Raw genomic sequence first — 17106 nt, 5'->3', positions numbered from 1 at the left:
TGGGGGGGGGAATTCCCCCAGCTTGTCAGATACTCCGAATCAATAGGCTTTTATAGAAGGTATCATAAAAATAAGTGTTGTTTTTATTATTAGGAGTTGTAGTAGTATTAATAATAAAAATAATAATATAAATATTAATAGACACTTAGACTTAATTCATCTGTCAGCAATTATTATTCCATTGTCTATTTATTTGTTCAACTGGGTAAAAGGATGTTATTTTTGTGTGCAAGTTTTCATATAATTTTCTTGCACTTTTTTTTTTTTTTTTTACTTTGTGTTAATTTTTGTTTTTGGCTGATTTCTGTGTCATTTCTTCTCAATTTGCTCATTGCCTTCTTCCCACGTTTTTGAAAGAAATCAAGCCAATTTGCCCAGGTTTCAAACGGCTAAATGTCCCACCGGTATGAGAGACATGTCAAAAAGCATATAAAAACCCAGTAAAGAGCTATTCGTAGGAAATAAAAATAAAATTTAACAATATATGTGCAAAATCAATTGGTCCTGTGTCTTCATTATTCCGCCCAGCAGGGGGCAGCAGAGGCTCCTCTGCCGGGGTCTAGCGCGCATGCGTACCATCGTCCGTCTGTTCACACAGACTAGTTGAGAGCGCGCAAACATGCTCTCGGCAAAAGTTGAACGCTACTAACATTAGCGTTAATAAATGCACCTTTTTGTGCAATTGACTCGAATTTATAACTTTATGAGGCTATCGGAGGGCCCGTGTTACCAAAGATGGAAATATTTAGAGACGAGACAGGTGAGAAAATGACTATTGAAGGAAGTTTGTGGCTAGTTTAGCTAACAAGCTAGCTCGCTCCTCCTAGCGGGGAGTTTGCTAACAAACGCAACTGATAAATCAACAATACTAGAGAACCTGGTTCGCTTTGATGCTGTTATAACATGATGTAACATTGTTTTTTGTTTGTTTCTCCTCTTTTCCAGAGTTTACAGATATTCACATGGTTGTAAGTACACCTTTTATTCTACATGTAGCTTTTGGGCAAACACATTAGTTATTTCATGGTAGCGCCCACATGTTGGCACTTCGTTGTGGCGATAAACGCTAACTTAGATGTGATACTGCTTTAATCGTAGGGACGTGACCTCAATGTAGCAGCAGGAACCGTGCATACTGTACTTGACAGCTGAAATGATTCGTCATACTAAACTTTGACCAGCCTTATTGGCTAATGCTTGTTTGGAGACACCCAACGATGCACACACTCTCTTCCTGTTTATATTCTGCATTAAGAAGTGCGTAGTCACCGCTGCTTTTCATGCAAAATCATGGGCCAAACGGTGTTATAACACAGAGAAGATAGCTTTTCAACGTCTCATATGCCTCTGACACTTGCACTGATTTAAAAACTAGGATTTATAAGAACATTTCTTTTAAAAAGTTGCGCTGATATCAACAGCTAGCTGTTTACAGTGAATTACGACACTGGCATTAATATTTTTTCCCAGGAATTTTGTGAAACATCAGCTGTCATTGTTGCACATAACCCGTTATGTATTTGCACCGTGTCCTTTTTGATGGTCATATGTTTAAGTCTTTGGGCATTTCTGATTTGAACCTTAGGAACACAAGTGATACAATACTTTTTAGAAGTCTCAGGCCACCTTAAACTTATTTATTTAAATGATATTATTGTGATCATAAATATTTATTAAGTAATCTAAATCTACCAGAAAATATGTAAACAGTCTTAAAAACGCAAATATTTCAGAATAAAAGAACTAATGTTGCATGTAGTTAAAGTGACCTCCCTTTCCACATAGCATGTATTGAACTCTTTTGGGCAGACAATATGAGATTTACAATACTAATCCTCTGATGTATTTACAACATGTTTGAGTCAAGATATTCCCAAAGCCCAATATTATTGGCATGTTTATGTATGTATAATATACATTCTCATTACAACTTTGCTAATACAAAGGATCTCTGGTGGGCTAAGACTTTTGCACCAGTACTGTGCCTTAAAGCAGGAGACTCCAAACTTTTTGAATCGGGTCCTCATTAGATAATGTGAAAATACCTGGGGGCCAGTTGCATCATATACATATTAAGTAAAAAAAGCACTTAACTTGCCACCGTTCCTGAAAGTGGCAGTCCTCACTGTCAACTTTATGCCTCTGTGCGGTGGCCATGTCTGCTATCTTGCAGGAAACATCTGTTGTAAGGTTAACATTAGTTTGCTGGTTTACGGTCTTTTTATAAAAACAAATTAGTTTTGCCTACACAGCATGTCTACAAAGTGTACGATTGTCCTGCTATCATAAGGTGAATGAAAACCAAAGTTATCTTGCTTAATTAACCAATATTGTGTTAATCATATAGTATATTGTGAGAGACTGTGTGTTCCACTCAAAAAAAAATCAATAATCTAACAAAAAGTGACATGTTTTGTGTTAAAATAAACATTTCGGCAAAGCTGTCCTTCGGTGTTGATAATTGTAAAATAAAAAGTTTTAAAGTCTTAAATGCAACTTTGCCCTAATAAACAAAAACCTTATCCTGACTTTGTTCATGTGCTGTATTGTTTCACTTCCTGAGGCTTCGTCTCATATTTTAGTAGACATGTTTTTAACATGATTGCCTATTTAATGACTCCTCTGCTGCAATTTTTGTGCCAGTGCAAGGAAAGTGGTTCACTGACGTAGATCTGGTGAGTTGGTGTTCCACATGGAAAGGAAAGTGAAACAAAAGGATGCTGTGCTGAGTGTTTAATCAGTGCAACTCGAGGTCACCTTCAATACGGGCATTGGCACACAGCTTTGGACAGCCTGTGGGACGCACCAGCCTCTCTGTTGTTTAGAGTATAATGTGGCCTAAATATAAGTTAAGTTGGGGACAATTAATGTTTCAAGCCTGGAGGTGCTGAGCTCATCTGATGGTTGTTAGAAATTATGTGGACCTGACGTTAACATTTCTCTTTCTTTTGTCCAGCAAAGGGTCGTGGATTTGTTTGAGAATCGTTCTGGTTTTCAAAGGATAGTCAGACTTGGCCTTATTGGTAAGAAGATATGACTTTACACATCTGCAGCACACATGAGTGTTTTTATTGATTTATTTGTGAAATTGCATCAATCTTTGTCTGGCATTTTTTCAGGAATTGAAACTTTTAAAATGTTCTTTCTCCTAGCGAATATGAATTACGACAATGATTCAGACGAGGATGGTTATAGAGCTGACAGCTGGGCACACGATCGTAACCATATCCGTGGATACCCAGGGCTCTCTGACAGTCGTGATAGAGGATTAGGTGGGAACCATACACGGCCCCATTCTGTTTGTGTCCCTCCAATGCATTACTACACCTCTTCCTGTGAGGTTCCCAGCCCGTCTTCTGTAAAAGTTACGACAAAGGAGAGTGTAAGTACACTTTTCTTTTGTCCATCTTGTCAAATGGACGGCTTTCCTCAGATGTGAAGTGATTCTGCAGTATTCTGCTGTATAAGTGGTTTAAATCCACACAATGTTTTTTGCAACTCTTACAGGACTCTGAAAGAAAAGCCAGATTATTAGAAGAAGAGAAAAAAAGTAAAGAAAAGGCTGAGAGGAAGAGACTTAAGAAACAGGTAAAATCAGCATCTCCCATGAGTTTTAATAGTTATGAGTAAAAACGATGTAAATTCAGCGTCATTATGTGTATTCTTGTCCTGCAGAACCGGAAGGAAAGAAAACGGCTTGAGAAGTTGGAGAAGGAAAAACAGAACCCTAAAAGATACACCGAGGTAATGATCAGTCATCAACTTCATTGCAAATACGAGCCTTGACCAAAAAATGATTAAGCTGCAAGCTTTAACTTTTTTTGTGTTGTTGTTACAGGAAAAAGATGATGCACAGCAGTCTAAAGCAGAGGAAAGCAAACCAGCAAACGATGAATCCAAAAACAATACAGGTGTCAGTGTTAAACAGTTGGCTTCAGCTAAAGATATAGACAGCAGTGACAGTAGTGAAGACGAATCCAGTGATGAAGATAGCGTCACCAAGAATGACTTGGGCGACTGTGAGGTACCAAGTTCTCTTATATGAGATTATACTCCTGTCATTTCGAGAGTGTTGTGCAGAGAGAGAGATTTGTTTAAAAAAAAAGAATTGATGGTGCATTTACCTCAGTGTTTTTGTGTAGTATATTGGTATTTCTGTAGTTTAGTTTGCACGCTCAAAGCTGGAGTGTGAAACTTTGAGAGTTGGCAGTGAGAGTAATTACACAAACACTCAGTATGTCAGTATGTTCACATGCACAGATAAGTGGAGCTACAGTTATAACTGGATAAGGCCTTTTAATTGGACTACTGTCCTTGTCCCTGGTACACAGAGATTTGAGAAAATTGAGGAAATTTGGTATTGGCATTGGATATATGGCATTTTGGTATTTGTGTTTTATTCAAACCTTGTCCAGGGCCATTTTTAATGTAAACCATGCATCCACAATTGCTTAAAGTAATTCCAAATTGTCTTATAACATTTTTGTATATAAAATTTAATACATGCATTTTTTAAACTTTTACAAAGATGATCCTTGATTCCCCAAATTAAATTCCACTCTGTAAGACTAAACCACTTAGTAAGGTGACGAATTGTGTCTCGGTTCCCTTTTATTTTTATTTTTCAGGAGGAACTTGACATGACAAGCACGTTTGTGAGTAAAGCTGCTCTTATAGCCAAACGTAAATTAGAGAAGAAGCCCAAGCCTGAGAAGAGAGAGAAGAAGAAGACCCCGGTCAAAGAAGAACCTAAAACCGTCCCTGACAAACTTAATGAAGTCCCAGAGGTTGAGAAGCAGGTGAAGTATCTTACATTGAAGTCAGATAATGAGAATCAGTGACTACAGATTGATGTCATTACCTGGCTCTTGCATTTTGGTGTTTGGGATCAAATAGCTCATCTCATTTCTTTCTTGCTGTCTGAACAGGCCTCTGCTGCTTCTGTCACCCACAGTCATGAAGAAAATATTAAAATAAGTACTGATCTTGCAGGTACGTTTTATCCATTTCATGTTCAAACTCGATAGACTTGACTTAGGGCTGGGCGATATGGCCTAAATATAAGATCTCTGTTTTTTTTTCAACACCAAACTGGATTTACAATTTTAAACGATATTATTTTCTCTTAAAAACAATCTTCAAATGACAAAGAAATGACTCAAAACATGTTTTGCTTTTATTTTAGCAATAAAAATAAACAAAGGCAAACTGGAAAATGTAGAGAGCTTCAAGTCAGTATTGCATATTGTTAAGTTTTGCAGTTGAAACAGTAGAATACTGAAAATGACCAATTCGCTCAGCATTTGTTCCATGTCAATAAATAATTGTATTTGTTGTGTTCATATGACTGGACCGTAGGTCTGTTGTAGTGGAGTAAAATGACATCAACACTTGCAGCTTGGTAGCACATACCATTGATTGGGATTGATTAATTGATTCTTCAGAGAAGAAAATCGAGATCTGCAATTTAAAAAAAATTGCCCTAAAACCTCAAACTCAAAAGAATAGATAAAATTTATTTATCACCCAGCCCTAACTAGAGTGGATAAATATTTATTTATGAATTATGCCAGTGAGATTAGTTTTAACTGAAGTCCTTTCCTTTTTCCTTCTGTAGTTATTGGAAATAAGTTTGCAAGTGCTGGAGACTTTAATATGGCTGTGAAGTATTTTACAGATGCAATAAAGTACAACCCTACAGAGTTTAAGTAAGAACACGTCACTTTACTTCATTTAAAGTCAAGACAGTTTTTTTGTGTGTGTATGCAATATTTTAACTGTTATTTCTGTCGCAGATTGTTTGGCAATCGTTCTTTCTGTTTTGAAAAGATGCAAGAATATGAGAAGGCGCTGACTGATGCAGAGTTGTCTCTCAGCATGTGGCCTGGCTGGGTTAAAGGTCTGTTCAGGAAGGGCAGAGCTTTGGCAGGACTAAAGGTAAATACAATCTGCACCACCCATATGTTTCCTGATCTAAATGTCATGTAGTAGTTGAGTCTCTGTTGATGTGTGGGATATGAGCTTGAGGGAAAACTAAATAATCAAAATGTATTACCCAATTTCAGTTATAGAAAATTACAAGCTCCGAGTGCTCGAGCCCACTGCCATGTTTTTTTACATGCAAAATATTTTTTTAATGGGAACAGTGAAAAGTGAGTTTGCAGAATCCAACGAGTTCACCACCAATAGAAAACTTGAAAAAAATCCTGTTTTGATGCAGAGAAGCTGTTCCACTTTTCTGTATTTTGATGTTTTAAAAAACATTAACTTGAGTATGCATTGCTGCATATTAAACAGGAATATTAGTGGAATATTCTTTGTTTTTAGCATGTAAATAAATAGCTAAGAGGGAATGTGTCTTTTTGAAAATAAGGGCTAGAAAACAGACTATTTTGTCCATTTAAATGTACTCAATGTAGCCTTTTCCCCATTATGTTGAAATGATAGAATGTATCAAAGTGTTCGAGCCCCTAAATATGATCCACCGTTTTAGTTTTTGCAGCTGTGACTTACTTCTGAGTTAAACTCATTTTTCATCAGTGTTTACATTGTTGTGTCTGCCCCCAGTATTTCAGGTTAAGATGACTTTGCGATCACTTTGGCGTTGTTGCAACACCACTGAATTAATTTTGAGTGTCATTGAGCTGCACAGGGTCACATTATTTACTCAGACTTGTTTTGACTAGCTGTTGCTGTAAACATTAATAACTGGGCTGATTAGCCTCAGCAGCATGACATTCAATGAGCCTGAACTTGGATTTAGTGCTGCAGTTTCTGACCGGCATTATTTTCTCTTTTTCTTCTTCTCTTCTTCTTCCAGAGGTATGAGGAGGCTGCCCGGGCCTTCAAGGAGGTTCTCAAGCTGGACACTTCATGTGCAGAAGCTGCTCAGGAGCTGATGCGGGTGCAGATAACACAACTAATGGTGCGTGACAGTAATACACGTGTTTGTGTGTAGTCACCAGTGGGGGAGGTAGCTGGGATTTTTTTTTTTTAAGTTTGAAATCACATTCATTTGTTGCATTTTGAACAAAAACACAATGTGTTTCAGATAAGTTGTTTTATTGAAGTATATTTAAGACTTGCCGGCATCACACAAAAACAGGGTTCCCACGGAGCCTTAAAAAGTCTTAAAAGGCATTGAATTCATTCATCTTAAACTAAGGCCTTAATTGGTGTTAAAATGACTTAAATAGATCTGTCAAAAGTCTTAAGAATGCAAAAAAGAAACAGGAATTTATTTTATGTTTTTGACATGGTGGTGTAACATCTCATAATAATTGTCAATAATTGACTTTTAAATAATTAACAGAATGCTTCCCAAATAACGGTCACGCACGAAAGGATGGAGGAACCAACAACACGTATACCACATCCAATCAGATGATAAATTAAAAAAATGTTTTCTTTTTTTGTAGATGCAAACTAAATGGATGCTTTTATGAAAATAATAATAAAGCAAACTGAGAAAATGACCCCGATTATTGTTCACGGTGAAGACACGGTGATGTCTTGAGTATTGCAGGCAAATTGATCAATAATCATTCAGTAAAGGGGTTTTAACCTGGAATTCTGTTTTGTCGCAGGAGTATGGTTTCACTCGGGAGCAGAGCTCAAATGCTTTAATTATTCACGGGACCGTAGAAAAGGCGCTAGAGGTGCTGACCAAATTAAACCATCGACCAGGTGAGTGTCTACCGCTCTGTGATGTTACCAACAGGTTTTAGATTTAAATGCTGCCGTGCATCTGAGAGAATGAAACTCGTGTTGTTTTCTCTTTGCTTACCTGTGCAGAAGATGAGAGCACAGTGCCAGGAAACACCAGCTTGTATTAGCCCATGCATTATTTGTTACTTAAAAGAAGAGTTTGTTTTCAAACTGCGCCCCGTTGTCTCTTGTTTTTGTGTCTAAGTGACAACTTTTGAAATTGTTCCAGTGTTGAGTTAGTGACCATCACCGTTAATTTATGTTCATTAAAAGTGCTTGTTTTTGCCACTGACACCCTCAGATTACTTAAAGTAGGGATGCATAAAATTGGATTTTCACTACACTATTAGTACACTAATTCATTTTTTAAACCTTGTCTTTGTTTCTAGGAGCTTTTCAGAATGGCCCTCTCCAACCGGCTCAAGTAGTAAATGTCAGCGGAGTCTCTCCAGTCCTTTCAGCCAACACAGTCCCCGCTCCTCATCCTCCTCCTCAGTCCATGAATGCACCAAAAACAGCATTTAAGAACAAACCTTTAGGCCCAGTCCATAATATGTCGAATGTCCAGAGTCAACCAAAGCCAGTTTCTAACCAGGCCATGAAGACCAACAGTGAAGACAGCCACCCACCACAGTGAGTACAGATTCAGTCACACAACACTGTTTGAAAGCTCCCATTTCATTGATGATTTTAAAATTATGGTCACGTCAAACTTTGAGTTAGGTTTCTAAGAATTGAGTATTTGCCACACTGTCCATTTCTTGGTCTTAATTATCCATAGTTATCTCTGAGCTTACATTTGGCAAGATGAAGTTTTCACACGTCTCTTGTTCTCTGTCAGCAGTTAGATCAGTGATAGTAGCAGTTATTAACTTTAATTTGGCATTGAGGGCTGGCCGATGTATCGAATTAATTAGAATTTTTCTTTTTGTATAATGAGTTGAATGTCAACATAAGTGACAGTCTCATAAACTGCTGGAGCCAGTTTTCTGCAGATATCCAGCTAATGTATCATCAGGAAACACAAACAGGAGGAGATGAATTAGTGTGCGGACTTTTCTATTCCATCTCTGCAGAAACTGATAATTAAAGTGGAGGTTTGTTCCCTACTTAGTTGAAACATCTGGTAGTGATCAGTGCACAGCTGTTTGTGATACCTGTGTGTGTTGAGTATGCTTAGCAGAGAGAGGCTTGCAGCTGGTGCAGATGCTAAACCTTCTTGCTCATGGAGTCTTAATGAGTCTTGTGATGTTACAATCATGTCTTAGTCGAGTTGCACGTCACCAAATAAATCAGAACAAAGCTTGGGGGAAAAAAAACACAATTTAGTTTTTTGTCCATGTTTCCCAGCCCTAGTAAGAACTCTGCAATGCATTATTATGTGGTTTAGAAAACAGATCCGGTTCTCCGCTTGTTGTATGATACTTGGTCAACCCTTTGAAACCTGGATTGTTATCACTTATTTTAGCTGCATTTGCACGCCTTTCACAAGTTTTTAAACCTTTGAACCCTGAGCAAATTGGTTTCATTTCCTTCAGAGACACGGTGGGAAAGGCAATGAGAATCTTGGCAAGAAATGTACTGCAAATTTTAAGATTTTTTTTAGATTTAGAAAGCTGTGTTTTGAATCATCACAATTTAATATTTTAAAAATGTATATTTTTTGCTTTTTTTCCAGGTAATTTCCCTGTTTTGTTTTGTTTTTTTTTACTTATCATCTTTATATGTTTGTTTTGGGGTTTTCAGGTAATATTCATGGACTTATTTACTAATTTCTTGCTTATTTCTAGGTCATTTCTTAAGTTGCTCATTGCCTTCTGCCCATGTTTTTGAGGGAAATCTTCCATGATGCCTGCATTATCACTGCTTGTCCTGTGTGAAGTGTAAAATGTCACCTGTTTGTACGTGGGGGGATCATTACTGATGATGTTGAGTGAACCGTGCCCTCTGGCTGTCTGCTTCGATTCATCCCCACTCAACACAGGCAGAAAAAAATGACCCTTGAAGTGGGGCAGCTAATCCTGAAAGCTGTAGATGGTAACTTAAATAAAAAGAACTTCTGCTAAACTGCACTATATCCACACAGTAGTACATGAGACATAAAAAAAAAAGATGTTCCTGTGCCATTATTTCCTACAGGGTTTCCACTGTTGTGACATTCAAAAACATTAAGACAGAATTAACAGAATATTTTGGAAACAAACTGGAATATGCATTGTGTTGGCTATTGTTTATATGATATTCATAAAAAGAGTCTCAGACTCTGCTGAGGCATTGCCTATGTCTTGCCTCAGATGTTGTATTTGAGGATCTCTGCCTGGTTTGACAGTTTGACGTGACTGACAGCTGTTTAAGATCCACAGCTCTGATTGCCTAAAATTTGCAACTCTAAAAAAAACCCACTTTCCTTCAGAAATCGTTGGTGACATTAACAATTTACTGATTAATCATAATTTAAAAAAGAAAAACATTTTCTTTGCTTATACCAAACAATACCAAATATGTTTTTTTCTCTCTCAATCCCTCAATCAAAGTACTGAAAAACATATTGTGCATTCTCTGACTCTGTAGCCTGAAAAACAGATAAAGACATATGAAACCCCTTGAATATAACTGAATAATGCTTTGCTTTGCCCATTTCATTTTCCAGTGTTAGCTCGCACATTATCCAATGTGTTTTTTATCAAGACCACAAGATGAAACTGTCATAAAGTTACACTGCACCCTTTTTTGCAATGCCAGTCATTAAAATATGCTTTCAAAATACACCATTATACTGATAGCTAGAATAGAATAGCAGTCAACACACTGTTTATATATCAGATATGTATTTGATTAACTACATTTTATATTTGATCAAATTCCTCAAAACCAATGAATTGATGGTAAATTTAATCATTATCACCCCTAGTGGTTTTTGCTTTAGCTGTGGTAGATTCATCAAAAGCCCTACATTTAGGCAGAGGATCCTGAAATTTGGTATTTCCACAGTTGTCTGTCCCATGTGCTACTTTGTGAATACTGTGGCATCTTCAGTAAATATTAGTTGTTTTTATAAAAGTTACCCACTACGGTTCAGCATAACAGAAATATTTAAACTTTGCCTGTGAATCAATACTTAACGTGTTTATTACTTAACATTACGGATACCAATATTAGCCGGTATAAATGAAGGTTAATTGGATGATTAGTTCTCGTATTGGACATGCTTGATTAAGTACTCTACAGGCAGTATACTCATGGTTATTGGTATTGCTTCTCCAGTAATTAGACAGTTTATTCAGAGAGCAGAAAATCATTGGGTGCTTTCATGCAGCAAACTTTATGAAGATGGTGTTTATTTACCTACAATATGGTTTCTTATAATATGGCAGTGGGGATGTCTGGCTAGGTTTTGTCACACATTGTATGTCACCTTAATTTCCTTTCAAACATGCTCATTTAGTCAATACTTTGTTTCAGCAGGGAGCTGTTTCCAGTTTGGGTGGGAAACTTGACACACCCAGTAACAGAGTCCATGATAACCAATGTGTTTAACAAGTAAGAGACACCAAACATGGTTTTTAATTTTTTTTAATGTTCTTTGTACTGTTCAACCTTTGTTGTCAGATAGTTAAGGTGAATAATCTGTCATGACTCACACTGATCTCCTCTTGCAGGGTCGGGGTCGTCTATAGTGTGAAGCTTCTGATTTACAGACGATGTGCCTTCGTAAACTTTACAAAACAAGAGCATTGTGATGAAGCAATCCGACGCTTGCATGTAAGTACACCCTGAGCTCCGTAGTCACATCGGAAGTTAAGCCCATCAGTCAGACTGACCAGTTTAGTTGCAGTTCATGCATATTGTAAGTGGGCGGCAGACATTTCACATTAATTGTATAGTGCACGTTGCCAGTGTCCTCCTATTGATGATATCATGAGGTCAGTTATCTGTACAACAGTGAGAGTATGAATTGGGGCTTTTCAAAATACCATTTCTGAGCTACAGAGCTTCAGGATTGATGAATGGCGAACAAAAGAAACTTCAAAGGTCAGTTAGTATGTTGTCCAAAAAAGTATTGAAAAACACATTGTATAGTAACGTCACCCAAAATAGCCAAAACAACGTAAAAAAAAAAAGTCATACTAAAGTATGTTGTCCAGGATTGCACAAAAACGTCACAGTATAAAATGCCATCCAAAAAAGAATAAAAAGTCATAGTTTAGTATGTCGGTAGTTGCATAAAATCAAAACGAGCATATGACTGATACTGAGTTGAAAGTTTGTGTCCAAAAATTTGTGCAACTCATCAGAAAGCCACAATCTCTTGTTTTGCATAAGCAGTGTAACATTTAGTGTATTCTAGTTACTCAACCGCTACAAAATACCTAGTGCATTAGTCAAAATAAGGTCTGCTCAGTTTTTTTATTTATTGAATTTAGATCTGAACAAATACAAATTATTGCTCCACCTCCTACATCTGTACAATTAGGTTTCTGCCAACACATTGTGTCAGTTTCCCTCATTTAAATCTTTCTTTTTTGTTCCCGTCTTCAGGGTTACGAGCTGAACGGCATGAAGATCGCTGTGAGGTATCCGGACAGGATTCCTCCAGGAATGGGTATTTCCAGATCTGCCCTCAAAGCCGAAGACCTGCAGGATGAGAATATGAGGTGAGTAGTTCAAACATGTCTGAAATCAGATGAGAAGGTTGACGCCGCTCTGGAGTCGAGACGTGGTTAGCTTACCATACAGACTGACGATGATTGGGGCAGTTGTGTACTGTAACTAATTCTTGACGAACATTTTTTCCATCTGTGCTGCACTTCTGTGCTAGCTCACGCTAACAAGACTCCAGGACGCTCTTGTGCTTTACAGCTGTTCAAGAAATAGTTACAGCACATAACTACCAACACCAGAAATTGCTGTTCTTACATGAATAAGGGATGTTAATCCCAGAGAATATTTGTGACCGGTTATGTACATCTCTTCATAGATTAATTTAGCTACTCTTCGGCTTACCTCACTGCACACCATCCAGATCTGGTGGGAGCGAGCTAGCTGCATCATTCTGTGATTACCGCTGGACACATTGTACCGGTCTCCCCTCCCTTCGTATGGCCTCCGTGAGTTAGTGACTCAATTTTGTGTCGCAAAACCCTTTTAGCATTGTTAACTATGTTGTTAGCGCCACTCATGGTGCTAACATAGTTAACAACGCTAAAAGGATTTTGCGGCTCGAAATGTAGTCGCTTTCTCATCCAGGCCATATGGAGGGAGGGGAGAGCGGTACAATGTTTCCACAGCAACGCCATCCTGTCAATAGGACATTGTCACCAGCTGCATTCACTGAATGAGCGGCGCCACTAGCTGGCTCCCCCCAGAACCCGCCAGGTTGTGCGCAGTGGTCAAGGCTAACGTTGGCTAACCTGTGGAGACTGGAGGGTTGGAAGTGGGAACTATGTTAAAAAAAAATGCAGATCTGATCATTTGGAGGTGGTTTGAAATGCGATTGCAAAGGGTCTTTTATCTCAACAAACAACGCTGATGTAAAATCCAGAGTGTTTAAAATGCTGAGCTGATCCATGCTCCACTCGCAGAGCGCAACAACAGTCTGGACAGAAACCAACATATGGTTCAGACGACAAAAATCTATGCATTATTAAGGTATTCATAATGCTTTCTGATAGTTATAAACTCGAGGTTGACAGCACCACAAACTACATCCTCCAAAATGATCAGTGAATCAACACCTCAGAGCGTTATGACTGTAACCTTGATAAAGGTGGGATTTAGGGTGCTTTTACACCAGATAAGTCAGGTGTAAAAGCACCATGTGAACTGCCTTAGTGTCGGTTAGGTGTAGAAATAAACCCTGCAAACTGAGTGTAAATGATACATCTCTCACCTGGTTGCAGGCAGAACGATTACGCTGGAGGCCGAAGACCTGTCCACCCTCACAGACACGTCCCAGACTTCAGAGGCAACCACAAGTACTGAAAGGACACAGAATGCTTCTGAACAGGTCCCACTGTCCTTCACAATAAATGCAGAATCACTTTGTCCAGTGCAGATTAATCGCAAGTATCTACAGGGTTTTAAGTATAACCAGTATTTTTTAGTGGGCCACAGAAACCAAGGGTTATTTTTTTTAAGATGCAGTTGAAGTATTAACACTGAAAATACTGCTACTGATCTAAACACGTGACCTTTTATAGTTTTTGACTAAAATGTATACGTCAGCTGATGATTCAGGATATTAACCAGTGCTTATTTATGGCAAGATTGTTAAAGCCTGACAGATATACTGGAGGTCGACATTGGTATTATACATTATTATATTTTAAGTGTCAGTTCAACAGTCTGCAGTAAAGGTGCATATCACAGCTGAGCAAAATGATGGCAAGGTGTTTAAAATATAGTACATGACCAAGTGCCGTAAATATGTTTAATGCTGTTGAGACATTTTCAGTCCTAAATGATGGTATTAGCATTAGGCCCCAGAGTCAAGTATCACATACGCTCTAAAATAATTAAGTCATTTATTTGCAGTTGATTAACACACAGGTGCAGGAATGGTTATTGGTGTACTTATTAGTGATTTAAATCTTATTATATATTACAAGAGCCTCACATTTATGGCCTTAAGTGATTATATTCAGATTATTATTCATTATTCACTCATAAAAGTTGCACTTGTATTATGTCTTGCTTTAAACAAAACCTCACAATGGCTGTTTGTAATTTTAATCCGTAATTCATAAAATGACTTTACAGTTCATCAGTGGTTATTTGTGGCCTGACTTATTTTTTTTATTGAGATGCATTCATTAAATATTGTGGAGTTTGTTTTCTTAATTCAAGAATTAAAGATTGTTTTTCCTATATTGACTTCCAAACTCGTTATTTCAATATGGTCTTAAACCACTAAGGGGCTCCAGAAATAGAAGCACTGATGTATATAATGAATTTTTAGTTAATTTCCTTGAGGTAAACATTTTAGTTCTACATCTTAAATACAGGAATAGCAGCTGGTAAATGTTGCAGTGGGAATGGTAATTGGCTAAATCTCCAAAACTTCAGATAATAAAGCATGGTAAATTAGAATATAACCTTTAAGTCTTAAAAGGCATTAAATTGGTATTAAAACCTCTAAAAGCAATAATTTTGAAGCCTTGAAAATGCAAAGACATTTTATGTTGGATTTTAATTTTAGTTTTTGTAAAATTTGTCTTAAATTTTACTCCAAGTGGCATTTAAAAAAAGACTTATATCCCACTTGCCTTAAGCTGCAGGAACCCTGTAAAGTTTGATTTAGGACAGTATTAACATTAGATTTTGACACTGGGCCCCTCTACAAAATAATGCTTAACATTTTATTTTATAGGAATGTCTTTTTCAACAATTATTTACTATTTTTTGCTGTTAATTATATTCTTGCAAACTAATTGACTTACAGTGGACCCTGCAGACAGTTACCCTTCTTGCTCAGGCTGTAATCGTTAAAGCAAAAAATAATTTAAGATGACTGAATTTTTGAGGTCTACAAGCCAACAGATGGCAGCACAAGCTCAGTATTGAACTCGGAGACTCTTTCAGATACTGTAGATATTGCGGTGTGAAAAATAATTATTCCAGCACAACTTTATGATAAATCAATATCAACTTACTATTATGGCACAGTAAGATTGGTTGATATCTTTATTAAGATGAAGTCCTGAGCTGCACACGCTGCTTTTCTGACTTCAGCAGCACCTGAAACAAAACAACAAGCCGTATTAATGCTCATCATCACTGTAATTTGATGTTTAAGGTCTCTAAAGCTTAACTTTAAACTGATCTAATGAAGAGCAGTGCTGTCATATACTCTACGCTTTAGGTGTACTTTGTGCTAATAACATTTCCCTGCAGCCTCAATTTTGACAATGTTCACCTCATTATTTGGGCGACTATATAGCCTGCATTATCTAACAGCACTAAGGCTACCACTGCGCTTATAATTGGGAGACAATACATGATGGACAGTAAACAATTTATACAGAGGCACATAAGAACATGCATGGAAACATTTAAATAAGACGTATTTAAGACATTTCTTCCCTAAACATCTGGAAGGTTTACCTGTTAGTGCAGCTTTTAATGATGCAACGTTAGCCATGAGGCAGTCTGTGGAGTGAGAGTGATATCATTAAAATAGTATAAGACTTAAGACAGGCTTCCAAACAGTATGGCTACACCTAAATTACACTCCTTTACCTTGAAGAGATAGCTAGCATCTGAAGATAACGGTTTGTAACATTTTTGAATAAACCAAATTAAGCTACAGGAATGTTATAGTTTTGTCTCACTGAAGGTAAAGTGAAATTTAAAAGTAACATTTCTGACACAAATTAGTAATTTTAACGACATAAATCCAAATTAACTTGCATGTAACCCTTTCCTATTGCTTCAAAGCTCAACTGAGATTAGATCATAAATAAGGTATAATCCCCACTAACTAATTAATGCTCTTTCCATGCTGAAAATGAAATTATTATTTTCACAAATGAAGCCCAACTCGACACCCATTTCATGTGAACCTGATGACTCCAGTGTGGTCTGGTCCACATAGTGTGACACAGGCACTTTTTTTTCTTCTATGATTAAACTCATCCACTTTGTTTTTAAAACAATATGCATCTAAAGGCATGAATCCAAAACAGCCACGACCTCTGAGGTTTAAAGCATCTGTGGCCCGTTGGAAAAAAATTAATGTTTCAGCACTATAAGAAATTCAAAACTGGAGGTATTTAGCCAGCAGCAAAAACATTCAACTCCCTAAAGTGAACTGATTATTGAATTTTTACTCCATCTTTTACCTGCCAACCTACTTGCTTAATATGGAGTTTGTGTATCATTGCTGGTGTAGGGGTGAGAGTTATTTGGAGATTTGATGCAACTTTCTAAAAAGCCCTCGAGTCATGCAACTCTGCAGAACCACCTTTTGTCTCAGTGTTAATTAGGTGACTCGTCAAGGCAAACAATTGGCAAAAACACGAGCACAAGCTTGAGCCTAATTCAGGTCCGACTCAGTGTCTCCGGTTATTATCAAACGTGTGAAATACAAATTTGAAAGGGTGGCTCTGAGTCAGCACACTAATGTTCAATCACTTATTGTCACAGAGCCTAATTATAAAAACTTGAGTAGGTTTTTCAAAGTTTTTATGACTGAGTGCCAAATTACAAAGCCAGCATAAACCTGAGAGTCGTACAGGAAATGAGAACACAAAATAATCTGTCAATTCCCACGTCCACATTACAATCCTAAATTGTCCACTGAAATTGCCAACTGTAGCTGATACTATTAATTAAAATCGAATCTGAATTCCTGTGAAGCTCGAGAGTTACTTCATAGTTTCAAATTTTTATGACTTAAAG

At 37.3% G+C, this 17106-nt stretch overlaps 1 protein-coding gene across 2 annotated transcripts; it reads left to right on the top strand.

Moving 5' to 3' along the window:
* The first annotated feature begins 593 nt into the window (after positions 1-593).
* On the top strand, positions 594-14574 carry LOC121962188 (tetratricopeptide repeat protein 31-like). Of its 2 annotated transcripts, none has more exons than XM_042512403.1 (18): positions 594-760; positions 946-968; positions 2957-3023; positions 3153-3382; positions 3508-3588; positions 3676-3744; positions 3839-4024; positions 4629-4799; positions 4929-4992; positions 5618-5708; positions 5796-5937; positions 6821-6925; positions 7587-7686; positions 8097-8340; positions 11173-11247; positions 11367-11469; positions 12247-12362; positions 13608-14574. In XM_042512403.1, exons 1-18 carry the CDS (start codon positions 736-738, stop codon positions 13687-13689), a joined length of 1974 nt encoding a protein of 657 aa, XP_042368337.1. In that variant the 5' UTR covers positions 594-735; the 3' UTR covers positions 13690-14574. The 2 variants fall into 2 exon arrangements, with proteins under 2 accessions (XP_042368337.1, XP_042368336.1); XM_042512402.1 differs by having other exon boundaries at positions 11170-11247.
* Positions 14575-17106: the final 2532 nt, after the last annotated feature.

The sequence above is a fragment of the Plectropomus leopardus genome, chromosome 23 (genome assembly GCF_008729295.1).
Source record: "Plectropomus leopardus isolate mb chromosome 23, YSFRI_Pleo_2.0, whole genome shotgun sequence".
Taxonomy (NCBI): Eukaryota; Metazoa; Chordata; class Actinopteri; order Perciformes; family Serranidae; genus Plectropomus; species Plectropomus leopardus.
Note: the sequence above shows the minus strand (reverse complement) of the source record. Positions and strands in the feature narration are given on the sequence as shown.

Bases quoted from the DNA above. Each gene is read 5' to 3' on its own strand.
- LOC121962188 (XM_042512402.1), top strand. From the start codon at position 736: ATGGAAATATTTAGAGACGAGACAG. The intron at 5,938-6,820 runs GTAAATACAATC...TTCTTCTTCCAG, and splicing joins GAGCTTTGGCAGGACTAAAG to AGGTATGAGGAGGCTGCCCG. The intron at 8,341-11,169 runs GTGAGTACAGAT...ACTTTGTTTCAG, and splicing joins GAAGACAGCCACCCACCACA to CAGGGAGCTGTTTCCAGTTT.